The sequence below is a fragment of the Trichechus manatus genome, unplaced genomic scaffold, assembly GCF_000243295.1.
Source record: "Trichechus manatus latirostris isolate Lorelei unplaced genomic scaffold, TriManLat1.0 scaffold00035, whole genome shotgun sequence".
Taxonomy (NCBI): Eukaryota; Metazoa; Chordata; class Mammalia; order Sirenia; family Trichechidae; genus Trichechus; species Trichechus manatus.
Genome location: NW_004443971.1, coordinates 7,121,252 through 7,137,424, shown reverse-complemented (window position 1 = coordinate 7,137,424; position 16,173 = coordinate 7,121,252). Strand labels below are relative to the sequence as shown.

Genomic DNA, 16,173 nt, shown 5'->3' with positions numbered 1-16,173 from the left:
CATTTCCACTAGTATGTGATGAAGCTGCCAAATTCAATGTAATACATCACCTCTAAAATCTCAAATCTCACACTTAAAACAGAATATCCAAACTGGTCTCAAAATCTCCCAAAATGAAGTGTCTCAGGGGTCTTGAACCCACTTACTAAAGCTATAAAAATATACAAAACCTTCCAATGAGTTTGCAATAACAACTGTCTGATATCAGGAAAGCAGAAATGTAGTAGCTGGGTTGTACAAACTTTGCAGATACTGGTGGCTGTGGCTGAAAAGCAAGCATCATGACTGAGCAGGCACAATTAAGGGTGCACTTCTGCCAGGAGAATCTACACGTGAGGTCTCTTCAAAACACCCCGACTTCAAACAGACCTTCAAACAGCTATACTGCAAAATATGACACCAAGATATTCTGAAACAATAAAGCATATTCAATTGCACTGTTCTTACTCAAAAAGAATCATTCTTACTTAATAATTCATTCCATTTATTTCTTCAGCAAACATCTACCTGTCTCTTGTATGTGCCAGGCACTGTTCCACGCTCCGGAAATACCGCATGGAACAAAACTGACAAAAATCCCTGCTCTCACAGAGCTCACATTCCAGTGGAGGGACAGAAACACAGACTAAGTAACAGAAACATAGAGTATGTTAAACGGTAGTGGTGCTACAGAGAAAAAACACAGGAGGGAAGAAGGGACCCAGAGAATGCCAGAGAAGGTCAGGAGAGGAGGAAGCCCCACTGAGAAGGTTTAGCATCTGAACACAGACCCAAAGGAAGTGATAGTCAGCCATGGGGCTACCTGAGGAAAAGTATTCCAAACGGAGAGAACAGCAAGGTACAAAGGCCCTTAAACAGGAAAAGTCTAGTTTATTTGAAGAACGTCAAGGAGGCCAATGTGGCTAGAGCAAAGTCAAAGAAGGGAAGAGCAGCGAAACATAAAGCAACAAAAGTAGAGGGGGGCCAAATCATAGACATCTACACTGCCCAACGCAGCAGCCACTAGCCACATGTGGCTACTGAGCACATGAAATGCAGAGAGTCCAAACTGAGATGTGCTAGAAGTGTGGCTTACTATGAAGAAAATAATGTAACATATCTCAGAAGTGGTATATTCTCAATGTACTGGGTTAAATAAAATATATTATTAAAATTAATTTCACCTACAAACAATAATACACATAGCTCAACCATGTGTACGAGACTAACTCGGCACACCAGCCCAGGAGCAAGGACGAGAAGGCAGGAGGGGACAGGAAAGCTGGACGAATGGAAATAGGGAATCCAAGGTCAAGAAAGGGAGAGGGTTGCCACGTCGTGGGGTTGGCAGCCAATGTCACAAAACAACATGTGTATTAATTGTTCAAGGAGAAACTACTTTGCTCTGTAAACCTTCATCTAAAGCACAATAAAAAGAAAAATTAATTTTATCTGCTTTGTTTTCCATTTTTTAACGTGGCTACCCCAGGAAATTTTAAATTATATATGCAGCCCTCATGTGTAACTCACATTATACTTCTACTGGACAGTAATGATAGAAACTACGGGGTCTTATGGACCACCACAAGGACTATGACTTCAACAGTCATCCTTCAATATCCACAGGGGATTGGTTCCAGGACCCCTGCAGATACCAAAATCCGCAAATGCTCAAGTCCCTTCTATAAAATGGTGAAGTATTTGCATATAATCTCCACATATCCTCCTGTATACTTTAAGTCATCTCTAGATTACTTATAATACCTAATACAACGTAAATCCTATGTAAATAGTTCTTATACTGTATTGTTTAGGGAATAATAACAAGGAAAAAAGTGTACTTTCTTTTTTTTTCCGAGTCTTTTCAATCCATGGTTGGTTGAATCTGCAGATGCGGGACCCAGGGGTACAGAGGGCCGATTGTACTGAGTGAGAAGAGAAGCCACCGCAGGGTTCTGTGCACAGGAAGCCATGCTGTGACTTATGTTTCATGGGATCCCTCTCGCTGCCGTCAGGAGCACAGACTGTAAGGGGCAAAGGAGACCCAGGTGAGAAATGATGGTAGCTTAGACCAGGGTTGGAGCAATGAATATCATTCTGATTGGTTGGCTCCTGGAAATACTTTGCGGGAGAGTCAACAAGATGTGCTGATGGGCTGGACAGAGGATGTGAGAGAGGGAGCAGTCAGATACGACCACAGGTCTTTTGGGTGAACAACTGGAAGGGTTGCATTTCCATAACTAAGACAGGGAGGACTGCAGGAAGAACAAGTTTAGGTAGAAAAATCAGGAGCTCAGTTTGGGGTACATTAAGTGTGCAATGTCTAGTAACATCCAAGTTGAGATGCTGAGTAGACGGACACACAGATCTACAGACTGGGAAAGAGGCTGGGCTAGAGACAAGTAATTGGGGATCAGCACATGGATTTTTTTTAACTGTGATCATGGAAAATTTCAAACATACACAAAACTAGAGAAAACAGTGTAATGAAGCCCCAGGTACCTATCACCCAGCTCCAACAATTACCACCCCGTGGCCCATCTTGTTGACCTCACCCGCCACCTCAGCCCTCAGGACGACTTTGAAGCCAATCCCCGACATCCTACATAAAGATGGTGTTTAAGGCCCTGAGACAGCAGAGATCACAAATGCCTGTCTCGTGGCATTACACTAGAAAAGACAGAGAAGAGAGATCCCAGGGCCTTCTCCTGTTCAGAGGTCAGAGAGGAGATGCTGGAACAACGGCCAACAAGACAGACAGAAAAGCAGAAATGTATGTCCGGAAAGCCAAGGGAAGAGCGAGCTTCAAGGAAAGGGTATGACCAGCTATGCCAAGCGCTGCTGCAGAGCTCATATGGCGAAGACGAAGAAGTGACCACCAGATTAGCAGGTGGAGGTCACTATTGACCTTGTCAGTTTCGTGTGCGGTGGCAGGGGGCGAAGGGAGGGCAAAGTCCAAGTGGTGTGATTCAAGAGAGAAACTGAAGACAGCAAGTATAGAAAACCCTCTGGCGGGACAGAGAAGTGGGGCAATAGCTGGAAGAGGCGGGGTTAAAGGAGACTTTTTAAGATGAGAAAAAAAGCAGTATGCTGACGGAAATGATCCAATAGACAGGGAAAAACTGGTGATGCAAGAAAGAGGGAGGAGAATTACTGGAGTAACGTCCCTGAATATGTGAGGGGGTTGAAATCCAGTGCAAAGTAGGACTGCCCTCAGACAGGACCATAAAGAGTCCATCCAGGATGGAAAGGAAAAACAAAAACACTGCTGTAGAGTCAGTTCTAACTCATGGCAACCCCATGTGTTACAGAGCAGAACTGAGCTCCATAGGGTTTTTTTGGCTATAATCTTTGAGAAAGTAGAATACCAGGCCTTTCCTCTGCAGTGCCACTGTGTGGGTTTGAAGCACCAACCTTTTGGCTGGTAGCCAAGTACAGATAGTTTGTGCTACCCAGAGATAGTAGCATACTATATACTGTACCCATTTTTTTAATTTTGTGTTTTATAATATGTATAAGTCATTAATACTACAATACTGTACGTAAATTACAAATTCTCTCTCTTTACACAACGTTGCTCAAAAGTTTTAACCAATAGAGGTACATGATCAAAGTAACTGAAGGCGACTAACCTGGAAGAAAATCAAACGTATCATCAAATTCTAAACCACGTAGCCTTCAGTGACGGGACGAACAACATGGTGTGTTCATGTTTTGTATACAATAAAGGATCTAGGAAAGGTGAAAGCCTCAGCATTTGTCAAGCCCTTTTCAACAGCTCAGAGCACCTCTCAGACGTTTTTTAGCCTCTCTCCAATCAGTCAGCTAAGTAAGCTCTCCGTTTTAACTTTCATAAAGACACAAGCCCAAGAGTGTTAAATGAATACACACAAAGTCAACCTTGGCGCCACTGACATACTAGATAGGTCTCATGGCTATGAAACAGGGACCTAGCACAGAAATCACACCTGGCTTCTTCAACAGTTCTAGGGGCACCTCTTATCAGCCACATGGAAGGACAGTATAAGAATACAAATACCAAGCCCGAGGATGGCAGGACTTCATCTCACATACTTTGGACATGTTAGCATGAGGGACCGGTGAAAAAGAGGAAGACCACCAATGATACGGACTGACACAGTGGCTGCTACAATGGGCTCAAACATGATTGGGAGGATGGTGCAGGACTGGGCAGCATTTCATTCTGTTATAAATGGGATTGCTGTAAGTCAGAACCAATGCAACAGTACCTAACAACATCACCAGAATATGGCAGATTTATCAACACGAAGTGATGGCCACATACAACTCAGTTGGGTGAACACACAGGAAAAACATGCAGCGAGCAGACCCACAAACAGCTCTCGTGGTGAGACCGTAAGCTCTGTGAGGGCAGGGCCCTGCCTGTCTTTTTATCCCCAGTTCCCAGTACAGTGCCTGAAACACAGTGAGTTATCAACATATATTTATTGAAAGAAGGAATAACTGACTAATTACATCCCCTTTGAAGAAAAAGAGATGATTAAGAACACTCAAAATCACAATCTGGTTCAACAAACTCAAGAAAACTGTTGTTGGCAGCTGACTGGGGGTGAGAGGCAGCTAAGTAAACCTAAAAGGCAGAACTATGACTCTGAGATTCATCTTCAACTAAATGAATTGTGTGAATCTTGTTTGGAGCCTGATTAAAAGAAACTGTCAAAATAAATTTTTTTTTTTTTAGATAATCAGGGATATTTAAACACTAACTGGATGACTGCTGATATTTAAATGATTCTGTTTTTTCAAGATGTGATAATACTATTCCAATTCCAGTTGCCCTCAAGTCGATTCCAACCCATGGTGACCCCATGTGTCAGAGTAGAACGGCACTCCACAGGGCTTTCAACGGCTGATTTTTTGAAAGCAGATCACCAGGCCTTTCTTCCGAGGGGCCTCTGGGGAGACTCAAACCTCTACCCTTTCGGTTAGCAGCCAAGTGCTTAACTGTTTGCACCACCCTGGGAATCCAATAATACTACTGGAGTTATGGGGTTATGTTTTTACAAGTTATTATCTTTAAAGATAATAACAAAAACAAAAAAAAACCCACTGCCGTTAAACTGATTCTGACTCATAGCAACCCTACAGGACACAGCAGAACTGCCTCGTAGGATTTCCAAGAAGAGGCTGGTAGATTCGAACTGCCGACCTTTCGGTTAGCAGCCGTAACTCTTCACCATTGCACCACATAATAGTATTTATAGATGAAATGACACAACGTCTGGGATATGCTTTAAAATAATTCATTTAAGGGGCTGGGAAAGAAGTAGGTGAGGGTTATGGATTGAATTATGTCCCCCAAAAATGTGTGTCAACTTGGCTAGGTCTCGGCTAGGCCATGATTCCCAGTATTGTGTTATTGTCCACCATTTTGTCATCTGATGTGATTTTCCTATGTGTTGCAAATCCCGTCTCTACGACATTGATAAGGCAGGACTCAATCTACAAGATAAGGTTGTATCTTAAGTCAATCTCTTTTGAGATATAAAAGACAGAAGTGAGCAGACATGAGGACTTCCTACCACCAAGAAAAACAGAGCTGGGAGCAGAGTGTGTCCTTTGGACCAAGGGTCCCTGCGCAGAGAAGCTCCTAGATGGGGAAAGATTGATGATAAGGACCTACTCCCAAAGCCAACAGAGAAAGAAAGCCTTCCCCTGGAGCTGGTGCCCTGAATTTGGACTTCTAGCCTGCTAGACTGTGGGAGAATAAATTTTCTTTGTTAAAGCCATCCATTTGTGGTGTTTCTGTTATAGCAGCAGTAGATAACCAAGACAGGGTATAAATGAAATGAGACGGACCATGTGTTGATAATGCATTGAAACTTGGTGATGGGAACATGTTGGTTTATTATGATAATTCTACCTCCATATACATTCGAAAATTTCCATAATAAAAATTACAGAAAGAAGAGTAACCATAATCTCAAACCACAGTTAACTTCCTTGCATCTGCCTCCCCACAAGAAAGCAGCCCAGTGGTATTTCTGGTCATGCCTGGATAAGGCACTTCTGAGGAGACCTACAGAACAGACCTGAAAGTTCTGTCTTGTCTTCATCACCGCCACCATTTTCACTTTACTCACCTGCTTCATCTCTGCTTTCTTCCTAGGATGGGAAATGCCTCCATGTTTCCTCCTACCTGGTTTTTACTCTCCCTCCACAATCTCCCTTCCCCCACCATTGTCTGGTTCTTCCCTCCACCCACTCCCCACCCCAGCCTCTGCATTATCCAATGGTGGCTGCCTCTAACTCACCTCTGCGCATCAAGTCATGCCCCTCCTTTGTCATGGTCCAACTGCCAATGGCTTCTCATTCCTGCATGGCTTCACCTGTTCCTATCTCCTGTCTTCCTTAACAACAGTCACATTATCAGCAGGTTCAGGTATGTCTACCTTCCCCCAAATTTGTCATATTTGTGGGCATGAGCTCCCCTTCCTCCACTTACACTCTCAGATCCCTCCTGCACACTTCCAGAAATGACCAAATAAGAACAGGTCAGCCAATTAGATACCCAAGTTCCTACCGTGTGCCAAGTACTGTGCCCCACACTGGGGATGCAGCAATGAACAAGAGAAACAGACATGTTTTCTTGAAGCTTATGATCTAGTGCAGATCATTATTAGAACCGATCAATGGTCTATACATCTTCCAGACAAGTCTCTGAATTGCTTCTCTTTACCTTGTCTCTCCAGAACCTCACACAGTGCCCTACTCACTACAGATCTTACTAAACACCTGGTCAATGAAAGGAATGCCTCTCCAAGTCAGTGCACTTGTGCTGGCATTAGTTTAAGCCCATGCAGTATAGGGTCATCCTCAACTCTACACAGGAAAAGCTATTTAGAGGTTTTTGATAAAGACAGAGGAGTCAGGGACCCAGCCTCAGGGGAAAATGTGTGTAGGGGGAGGTGTGAAGTACGCCTCCTGGAGCCAGGCTTACCATTACCAGCTAAAAGCAGCTCCGGGTGTGCTTAGCTTCTGTCTTCTTTGCTATTCTGGGTCGTCTACTCCCTCCTCCCACCGCCAGCCTCCTCCCTTCCAGCTGCAATGGGAATAAACCTCAGTAACCCCCTGCTCCCCCCGCTGCTCGGAGCACGTGGTTTCCTCCCGCCACGGACATGTCTCACTTCCTATCTCAGCCCTGAGAAGAACCGACTCAACCGCTGTGTGGCTGCTGTTCTGTAGCAGCAAAAACTCTAAGTTAGCTGTGTTCCTGACCAGGAGTTTCATTAGCACTGTGAAGGCTAGAGGACCAGGTCAAAAAGGTGGAAATCGGGACACAAGAAAATTCAGTAAAGATTAGGTACCAGAATTTAAAAAAAAAAAAACCAAAAAAGCCAATTGGCATCATGTAGATTTCAACTCAAAGCAACCACATGTGTCAGAGTAGAACTGTGCTCCCCAGGGTTTTCAACTGCTGACCTTTCAGAAATAGATCAGCAGGCCGTTTTCCAAGGTGCCTCTGGGTGAATTTGAACCGCCAGCCTTTCAGTTAGCAACCAAGTGTGTTCACCGTTTGTACCACCCACAAAAAAACAAACAAACCCGTTGCCGTAGAGTTAATTCCGACTCATAGCAACTCTACAGGACAGAGTAGAACTGCCCCACAGGGTTTCCAAAGAGCGGCTGGTGGATTTAAATTGCCGACCTTTTGGTTAGCAGCCATAGCTCTTAACCACTATACCACCAGGGCTCCACCCAGGGACTCCTTAACTGCAAGATACCGAGTACCAATTCTGGTGCCAAGCACCAACACACACAGGCCCAGGGCCTTGTGCTGACAGAGTGGATGAGGGCCGGGCTGAAACAGAGAAACCAGGCTGTGCTGTGGGCATCTCTAGGGCCTTGGCTCTAAAGGGGACAGTGAGACCGGAAGCAAGAGAGTACACATATCAGGGAAAACACGCTGCAGGCCTCGGCAGAGCCGACGAGTCTTCCCTTCTCCTTACCAAAGACGGTGTATGATTCAGTCCAATCTCCTCTGCCCAGGCCTAGGAAATCAGAATGAAAGAGAGGGCAGCTTGTCAAACAAAGGCCACAACTCAGCCCTGCTAAGGAACTCAGGCCTCCGGGCTCAAAGGGACGTGGGGAGGTAGGGGATACCCTAAGGCTCCAGGAAGGGACTGAAAATAAAAATTTTTGATACAGGGCCCCTATCTTTGACATAGGACCCCTATATTGGAGCTGACTCCAATAATCCACCACCTCAAATGCCAGATCACCCTCTCAAGGGACTACAAAGGAGGGCCCACTGAAGACTCTTCGAGAACCCTAGAAATCTGTAATAGCCATGGTAAGCATCCCCAGTGGAGAGCCAAGAATTTCAATGGTGGTCTACGGCAAGAGTTGGCAAACTTTTCTTAAAAGAGGTCAAGATAATAAATATTTTAGACTTGTGGGTCATACGGTCTCCGCTACTGCTATCCAACTCCACCACCGCAGCATGACAGCAGCCACAGACAATACACAAACAGGCATGTCTGTGTTCCAATAAAACTTTATTTACAGAAACAGGCATCTGGCCCATGGGCTGTAGTTTGTTAACCCCCGACAGATAAGGAAACCTGCTCTACCAGCATTTCCACGCTCCCAACAGGAGCAGGGCCAGCATACCATGAGGTGCTGAGGAGGCTGAGCAGCTGGCGGGCTTCCACCTGCTCTGGAGACCAGGGCTACTTCCTCTGCCTCCACAAAGCACCACAGAAACCTGGGCTGCTTGTTCAAAAGCCTGGCCTGCATCAGATACTTGGGCTAGGGTGGAAAAGACTCTAGACATCAAGTCCAGATGTGTTAGAGCCAGATTCCTTAGACCAGCCACTAAGGCCTGGAAAAGAAAGTGACTTGCCGAAGATCATGTAGGTGGCCAAGGTCTCCCGACTCTCTGTCCAGGGATCTTACTCCAACAGAGCGACAACTGGACAGGAAGCAGAACCAATGCTAGAGGAGGCCAAGGATCTGTGCCCATCTCCACAGTACATCCTAGGGCTGAGCAAATGGTACACCAAAGGTCAAGGACAGAGCTTGGGGAGATAAGTGTGTATGCATCTGTCTTTCCAGCTATAGATTTATTACTAGGGAGGAGAAAACTTAAACAGAAACAAAACTTCAGAAAGGGATGTGAAATGATAAAAGATGTGAGTGGCTACTGGCAGAAATTGGTCCAGAAGTCTGGACAGGCCCTGGGATAATAAACAGTACAAGGGATACAGCCTAATCCAATTCCAGGCAGACACACCAAGGCCCTGGGAGCTTCTCTCTCTACAAACCTTCTTGATAACCTCGCACTCTGGCGGCTTCATAATACCATTTCCCCCAAATCTCTTCCCACAACTGACTTCCACGGCTAACTTTGTTTGCCAGCTCACAAACATTTCTATTCAGATGCCATACCATCATTTTGAAGACATGTCTAAAAATAAATCATGACTCCCCCAAACAAGTTTGAACCCTGATTTTTGTTTCTGTCAATCATTAAGGCTCAAGATCTCAGCACCTTCTCTTCCCCAGGCCGTGTCCCCAAGCCAAAGTGGCTCTCCGAGCTAGCTCTTCCACTCCGTTCCAACAGGCTCCACCCTGATCCGTCACCTCGAGTCTGGAACAGTGCCAGTCACCTGCCTGGGGCCTCAGATTCCAGGCTGCTAGCACTGCCAGACTCATCTTCCCCCATATACTCATCCTTCTCTAGCCACGATAAGCCCAAGGTCAAGGCCCAGTCCTCCTTACCTCTATCCTCCCAGCTCCCAAAACCTCACCTAACACAGTAAACGCTGAATGCACGAGGCCTAGCTTTCATCACGGAACTGGGACTACATAAGAAACCGCAGGGCCCTCCTATTCCCTACTACCTCGAGCCCAGACTGCCAGGCTTTGCAGGCCCTCCACTATCTTCCTCCCACTTCCCACCCCCTGCTCCCAGCACCCCAGAAACAAGCTCTCAGCTCTATCTAGCTGATCAACGCCTGACCTCCTCATGTGCCAGTCATTCTGCATCCACATCACTGCCCACGCTCTGCTCACCCTGCCCTGCAATGACGTCCATGCCCTTCTCCCTCCATCTACTCCAACTCCTACGCAACTGCCTATTGCCGAGCTCTGGGGGGAGGTAGCGGATGCAGGAAGGGGAGAGATAATAAAATATTTGGGAAGGGGGGCATGAAGGGGCTCTCTGATCACTGGGGGTATCACTGTCCCCATGGGTCGCAAGCAATTAGAGAAGGAACAGGCAGGAGGAGGAGCCAGATTTTTCCACTGAACGAAAGGCATGATTTTCATCACTGCTTCTGTTGCCCTGGTAACCAGGGACAGCCCAGTGGAGAGTACAGTAAAATAACACCATGTTTATCTTTGCTGTCTGATCCACTTCCCCGTACACCCTTCCCTGACCATCCCCTAGCCCTAAGGCCTGCTCTGAATTTCTTAAAATGTCACCACCACCCTCCTAGCTCCTCTTGCTCAAAACCTCAAAGGCAGAGCTAATTTCTGCCTCTCTTTATCCATCCCTAAGTACCATGTATTCGTCCACTGCAACATCCTGGGGGTCATCTCACCACACTCACCTACCATGTCAGGCAGCACCAAGCTCAAAGCCCAAGAAAAGTATCCCCTTTACCAGACAGTCACTGGGTGAAGGAAACGAGAGGGACAAGACTCCCAGTCAAACCCTCTTTCTCAGCCCCATACAGTGGCGTGGGCCCCTCTTCGTCCAGCCCCATCTATGCCCAGGATCAGCAGAAGGAGCCAGGCTGGGAGTGGGGGGAGTCAGTGTACCCACAAGCTTCCACAGATCCTGCCTCCCACATGGACACAGTGCCTGCGTGACCTGAGAGCAGAGACACAGCACTTGCCCTGGAGATTATATAAGCCTTATATAACATGGTGGCACCAATAAGCCCACAGACACAGTTGTCAAGTGCCAGAGACAGGCCAGGGGTGGAACCAAACCCAAGGGGCTGGAGGTCCAGCCCTCTCGAAGCTAATACCAAAGCAACCACGACCAGGCCCTGGCGGCCCCCGGACCCTGCTCTACCTGCTCCTTCCCCGCCGGTGACACAGAGACTTGCCTGGCTCTGCATTCTTCTTCCACACTGGGCAGCAGGGAGGAGCGGTGGCACCATCACCACCCTGGCCCACGCAGCCTCTGTCCAGCAGCCCGAGGCAGCCAGAATGCCCTTCCCACAGGGGCTGTGGGTGGGAGAGCAGTGCAGGCCGGCAGCCCCCTCCACTCTCCTTGCACCAGAATGTTTGGAGAACGAGTGCTGCAGCGGCTCCAGGACTGGCTGAGCCAGCCTCCCTCTGCTCTGACATTTGCTGTTCCTCTAAAAACAAAACAAACCGAAAGGGAAAGGAAAAAAAAAAATTAAACACCCTGGCAAAAGCCAAATCCCAAATTTTGGTCTATAGCTGCGAACAAAACTGGAGGAAGGGAGTCCTAATTTACTGTCTCCCTACAGCCCCCACCTCCCACCATGTCCTGGCCAACCCACCCATGAACTTGGGCTCTCGGCCTGGAAGGCACCCCCTCACCCCCAGCGCCTATCTCAATAGCTGCCGCAGTTGCTGGAGCGTCTTCAATGGCGGATCCCCCGCCCGCCGCAGAGAGCTGGAGTCTGCGGCTCCGGACCAGCACGCGGGAGCCTGGCGGCCTGCCCCTGGCAGGTCCGGGGCAGCTCTCACCAAACTCCTCCACCATCATCGCCACACCTACATTATTATTTCTTTGTGGGGGGGGAGAGGGGGCGGAGGTGAAGGGACTGACCGGAGACAGAGCCCTGTTGCGTCGCCAACAGCACCTGCCCTCTTCGAACTACGACTCCGGCCTTCCCGCCTCCTCCCAACACCTCCGCGCCACCTGAAGAAGAGCGGAGAAAGGAAAACGCATTAACAGCACAAGCCTACGCGCGCCATCCCTCGCCCCCTCAACCACCTGTCTCTTCGCTCTCCCTCCCCCACAGCCTTCGTCAACTCCGGGCGCCCCTCTGCAGCAAAGGGGCACCACGCCCACTGCGGAGCGGAGGAACGGAAGGTGGGGTGCGGCAGGGGCTCACGTGCGGGCCGAGGGGGCTACTCATCCACGTCCCCCGCCCGGCTCGCCCGGCCCCAGAGCCCGGGGCCGCTCGGGGCTGCTCCGGCCCCAGTCCGCTCGCCACCCACGCGGCGAGGGTAGCTGCGCCCGGAGGCCTCGCTGCAGCGGGGGTGGGGCGCGGGCGGGAGCGCGGCCGGGCCCAGGGCATCTCCCCCAGGGGCCGACTCCTGCTCCGGAGTGCTGGGAAACCGCCCGCAGGCCCAGCCCGCGGTGCCCACTCCCTCCTCGGCCAGGGCCCCGCTCTTACCTCCCGCGGCCGCCTCCCTCGGGACTACACAGCCCAGCTCGCCGTCCCCCAAGCGCCCCGCGGGAGACGCCAGATGCGCAGCCGCTGCGGACGCCGGCTCCACCGCGGCGGTTTCCCGGGCGTGTGAGCTCAGCCCGCCCGCGCGCCCGCGCCTCCCACGTTCGGCGCCCGGCGCTGCGCCACCCAGCGACCGAGTCGCTCAGTGCACGCTGGCGTCCCGGAAAATCTGCCGCAGCTAGGCCGACTGGTTTGGAAATTCCCAGAATTTGACCACAGGTTTGCGGCGGGGCGGGGAACCTGACAGACTGCTCTCTTCGTCCCCTGCCTGGGGATGGAACGGCTCCCATCCACCCTATCTCTAAAGGAGATTCCAGAGTCTTTGCATGAATCGTTGTTTCCTTTCCTTGCCTCCCCATATTTCTCTCAGGGCGATGGAGACTGTGGTGAGGATGGGTGGGCTACTCTTGTAAAATGGGTGATTAGAGGTGGACAAAGGGCAGTATACTCTTAAGGCTAGCATTCCAAGGCTTGCTTGGACCTGTCTACTCCCGTAATCTAGAGATCCGACGTGTGCACTGAGTCACTTCCCGAGCTTGTCAAAATCACAGATGCCCCAGCCCACCTGTACGTACTTATCTGGGATATTTGGAGTACTGTTTTTAACCTTCTCTCGTACCACCCTTGAGAAGTGGGGAAAGCTGTGGACCCTCTCTCCAGAAAAATGCGCATGCATACATAAACACAATTTTGCATAGTATTTCAAGAAATTCTCAGACTTCTCAAAGTCCCTCCATGGACATCGTGAGGGGTCCATAAACCCCAGTTTAAAAACTCACTCTCTGCAGATACCCTCAGACAGCAGGACACTGAGCTGGTGATTACCTAAACCCACTGCCATCTTTGCTCATGTTATTTCCTCCTTCAGCGATATGCCTACCTTACCCCAGTCCCGCATTTCTGCCGATAGATATCCTACCTCTGCTTATAGACCAGTTCAAATGCCTCCTCATCCCTGATTTTCCCATTCAGAAGTGCCATCTCTGACCTTGATTTTCTGGGAGCATGTTCTTTATGCCTTTTATGGTGATTCACAGGATATACATCGACCGGTACTTACTTTTGTAGATGTCACATCTCTCCATCTATATTGTAAATTCTTTTAAGATCAATTTCCCCCTGGAGAACTACTAAGGTGCCTTACATGGTATGCCCTCAAGAAATCGTTGTTAAATAAAATAAGATAAATTGGGATGGGGAGGGGGGAGGGAACAGGAGGCCCACAGGAGGCCCAGGGAATCAAACACCTTTAGTCGAGAGGAACCTGACCCTTCTCCCTCTATCCTGATGGTCCACCACCAATAAAACGTGTCCACCACAGAAAACAGAATCCTCAAGTCAGTGAGATCTCCTCATCCATTCCTCCCCCTCCAGACAAGGCAACCATAATTTAGAGGTCCTGGACAAATTGGTGGCACAGTGTTTAAGAACTTGGCTGCTAACCAAAAGGTCGGCTATTTGAATCTGCCAGCCGCTCCTTGGAAACTCTGTGGGACAGTTGTACTCTGTCCTATAGGGTCACCATGAGTCAGAATCAACTCAACAGCAATGGGGACAAATTTGAGGAGCCCTGGTGGGCAGTGGTTAAAGTGCTCAGCTGCTAACCAAAGTTCAAACCTACTAGCTGCTCCAACGGAGAAACGTGGCAGTCTGCTGCTTCTGTAAAGATTTCAGCCTTGGAAATCCTGCAGGGCAGTTCTACTGTGTCTTATAGGGTCGCTATGAGTCAGAATGAACTCCATGGCAGTGGGTTGCGTTTTGATTTTGGACAAATTTGGGACAAATTCATGTAGGATACACCTGCTAAGTAGCAGTATTCTACCACCAGCGCCTCCTAGTCCAGTAAAAGGCACCATGACCCACCAGATGCACACACCAGATAAAACTGGATGTCATCCTTGACTCCTCCCTCTCTTTTCCCTCCCACGTGCACATATCCAATCAAACACCCCTTCCTGCTTCTACTCCCAAAATCTATTTCAAAGATTGCCCTTCTCTCCATCCCCGTGGGCCCCTCCCCAGCATTACCCCTTGATTGTATTTTTGCATTTGTCTCTGTCCTAACTGGCTACCTGTCCCCAAGCTTGCCAGGCTCAGATCCATTCTCCACATACCAGTGTAAGCAAAAATACAAATTTAATTCTCCGTGTTGAGAGTAAAGGAAGAGGCTCCTCTCCTCTGCTGTTCTTTCAGAATTCACTTCAGATAACTTGTAATTGTAAATTCTTTCTCTGTCTCTTTGAAAAGAATGTAAATCTAAGAGGTCTTTTCAAAGATCTGGCAGCTACCTCTTAGAAAGGTAACTTCAGGTGATCCTCCCCTACCTTCCTGTTTTCTGGAAGGAGATTAGCATAATTTCAAGTATCCTGCCATAAAGATACTAGAAAGTTAGCAGTTTTATCCTTAAAGATAAATGTAATGAGTTGTAGCCGCTCAGCTACGTAAAGGATAAACAAGATTTCTTTCTGTCTTTGCAATCTCTTTAGCAGATTGCCTGTGATGCGTCACATTCTGGTTTAATGCTTATTCAATAATAAAATTTTCTTTCTCTCCTATTTTTGTGGAGAGGTTTTCTGGGTTGGGACTAGATTTTGTTTTTAGTAACTTTTCCCAAACAACAGCCAAAAGAATCTTTCAAAAATGTCAGTCACTTCCCTGCTTAGGTAGCTTCACGTTGTACAAAGGATGAGGTCCAAACTTCCTAACCTGGCTCAATAGACTTCAAAGATTTGGCCCTCAACTAACTCTCCAGTCCCCTCTCTTGCCACGTTCCCTCTTATTCTTTACTTCACTCCTGCTGAACACCATACGCTTTCCCACCTTGACATGAGAACTCTCTTCCCCCATTTTTTATCAGGCTATGTTCTATGGTTTCTCCTGCTGTCTCCTTCTGCATCACCCTGACCTTCTCAGGCTGTAGTGAATTGAATAGTAGCCCCCCAAAGGATAGGCCCATGCCTTGGAACCTGTAAATATGACCTTATTTGGAAAAAAGATCTTTGCAGATGTAATTAAAGATCTCCAGATTAGATCATTCTAGATTATCCAGGTGACCCTAAATCCAATGACAAGTGTCCTTATAAGAGTAGAAAAGGAGAAAAGACAGACAAAAAAGAATGTGACATGAAGACTGAGTCAGAGATTGGAAGCCAAAGAGTACCAAGGAACGTTGGCATCCACCAGAAGCTAGGAGAGAGGCATGGAATGGATTCTTCCCTAGAGCCTCAGAAGGAACCAACTCTGCTAACACCTTGATTTCATACTTCTGGCCTCCAGAACTGTAAGAGAATAAATATCTTTTGTTTTAAGCTGCCAGGTTTGTTGTAATTTGTTATGGCAGCCCTAGGAAACAAATATGCCTGTCATAACGTTCATCGCATTGTATTGTTCTTTACTTATCTGATGCCTGCTTTCCCTGCCACACAGGGAGCTCTGTGACAGTATCCTCAATGCCTGGCACAATACCTGGCACCAGGTAGGAACTCAGCAAATAGTAATTAAATGAAAGAATGCTTTGAACATAACATGTACCCCAGATGAAAGACTCCGGGGCAAAAGCGGTGGAGCTGCACAATCTGAAAGTCAAATGAGGTGGGGCCAGGCCTATTGCCTTTTAATAACAGCGCCACTCACTGTGTTCAAGTGGATTTCAATCCTTCTGAGTCTTCAATTTCCTCAGCTGAGAAATGGGGATAATAATATTCCAGGTTGCTCTGAAGGCTACCAGAGATATATGTGGAAGCACTTTGTAAATTTTGAAGTTCTC

The 16,173-nt window shown here is 48.0% G+C and overlaps 1 protein-coding gene across 1 annotated transcript; it reads right to left on the bottom strand.

Annotated features, from left to right (window-relative positions):
• Nucleotides 1–1,387: 1,387 nt before the first annotated feature.
• On the bottom strand, nt 1,388–13,305 carry LOC111820352 (uncharacterized). The gene is made up of 5 exons (XM_023730255.1): nt 13,293–13,305; nt 12,351–12,524; nt 11,777–11,869; nt 11,082–11,336; nt 1,388–2,003 (listed from the first exon to the last, which is right to left on the bottom strand). The coding sequence occupies exons 1-5, from the start codon at nt 13,303–13,305 to the stop codon at nt 1,744–1,746; spliced, it is 795 nt and encodes a 264-aa protein (XP_023586023.1). The 3' UTR covers nt 1,388–1,743.
• Nucleotides 13,306–16,173: the final 2,868 nt, after the last annotated feature.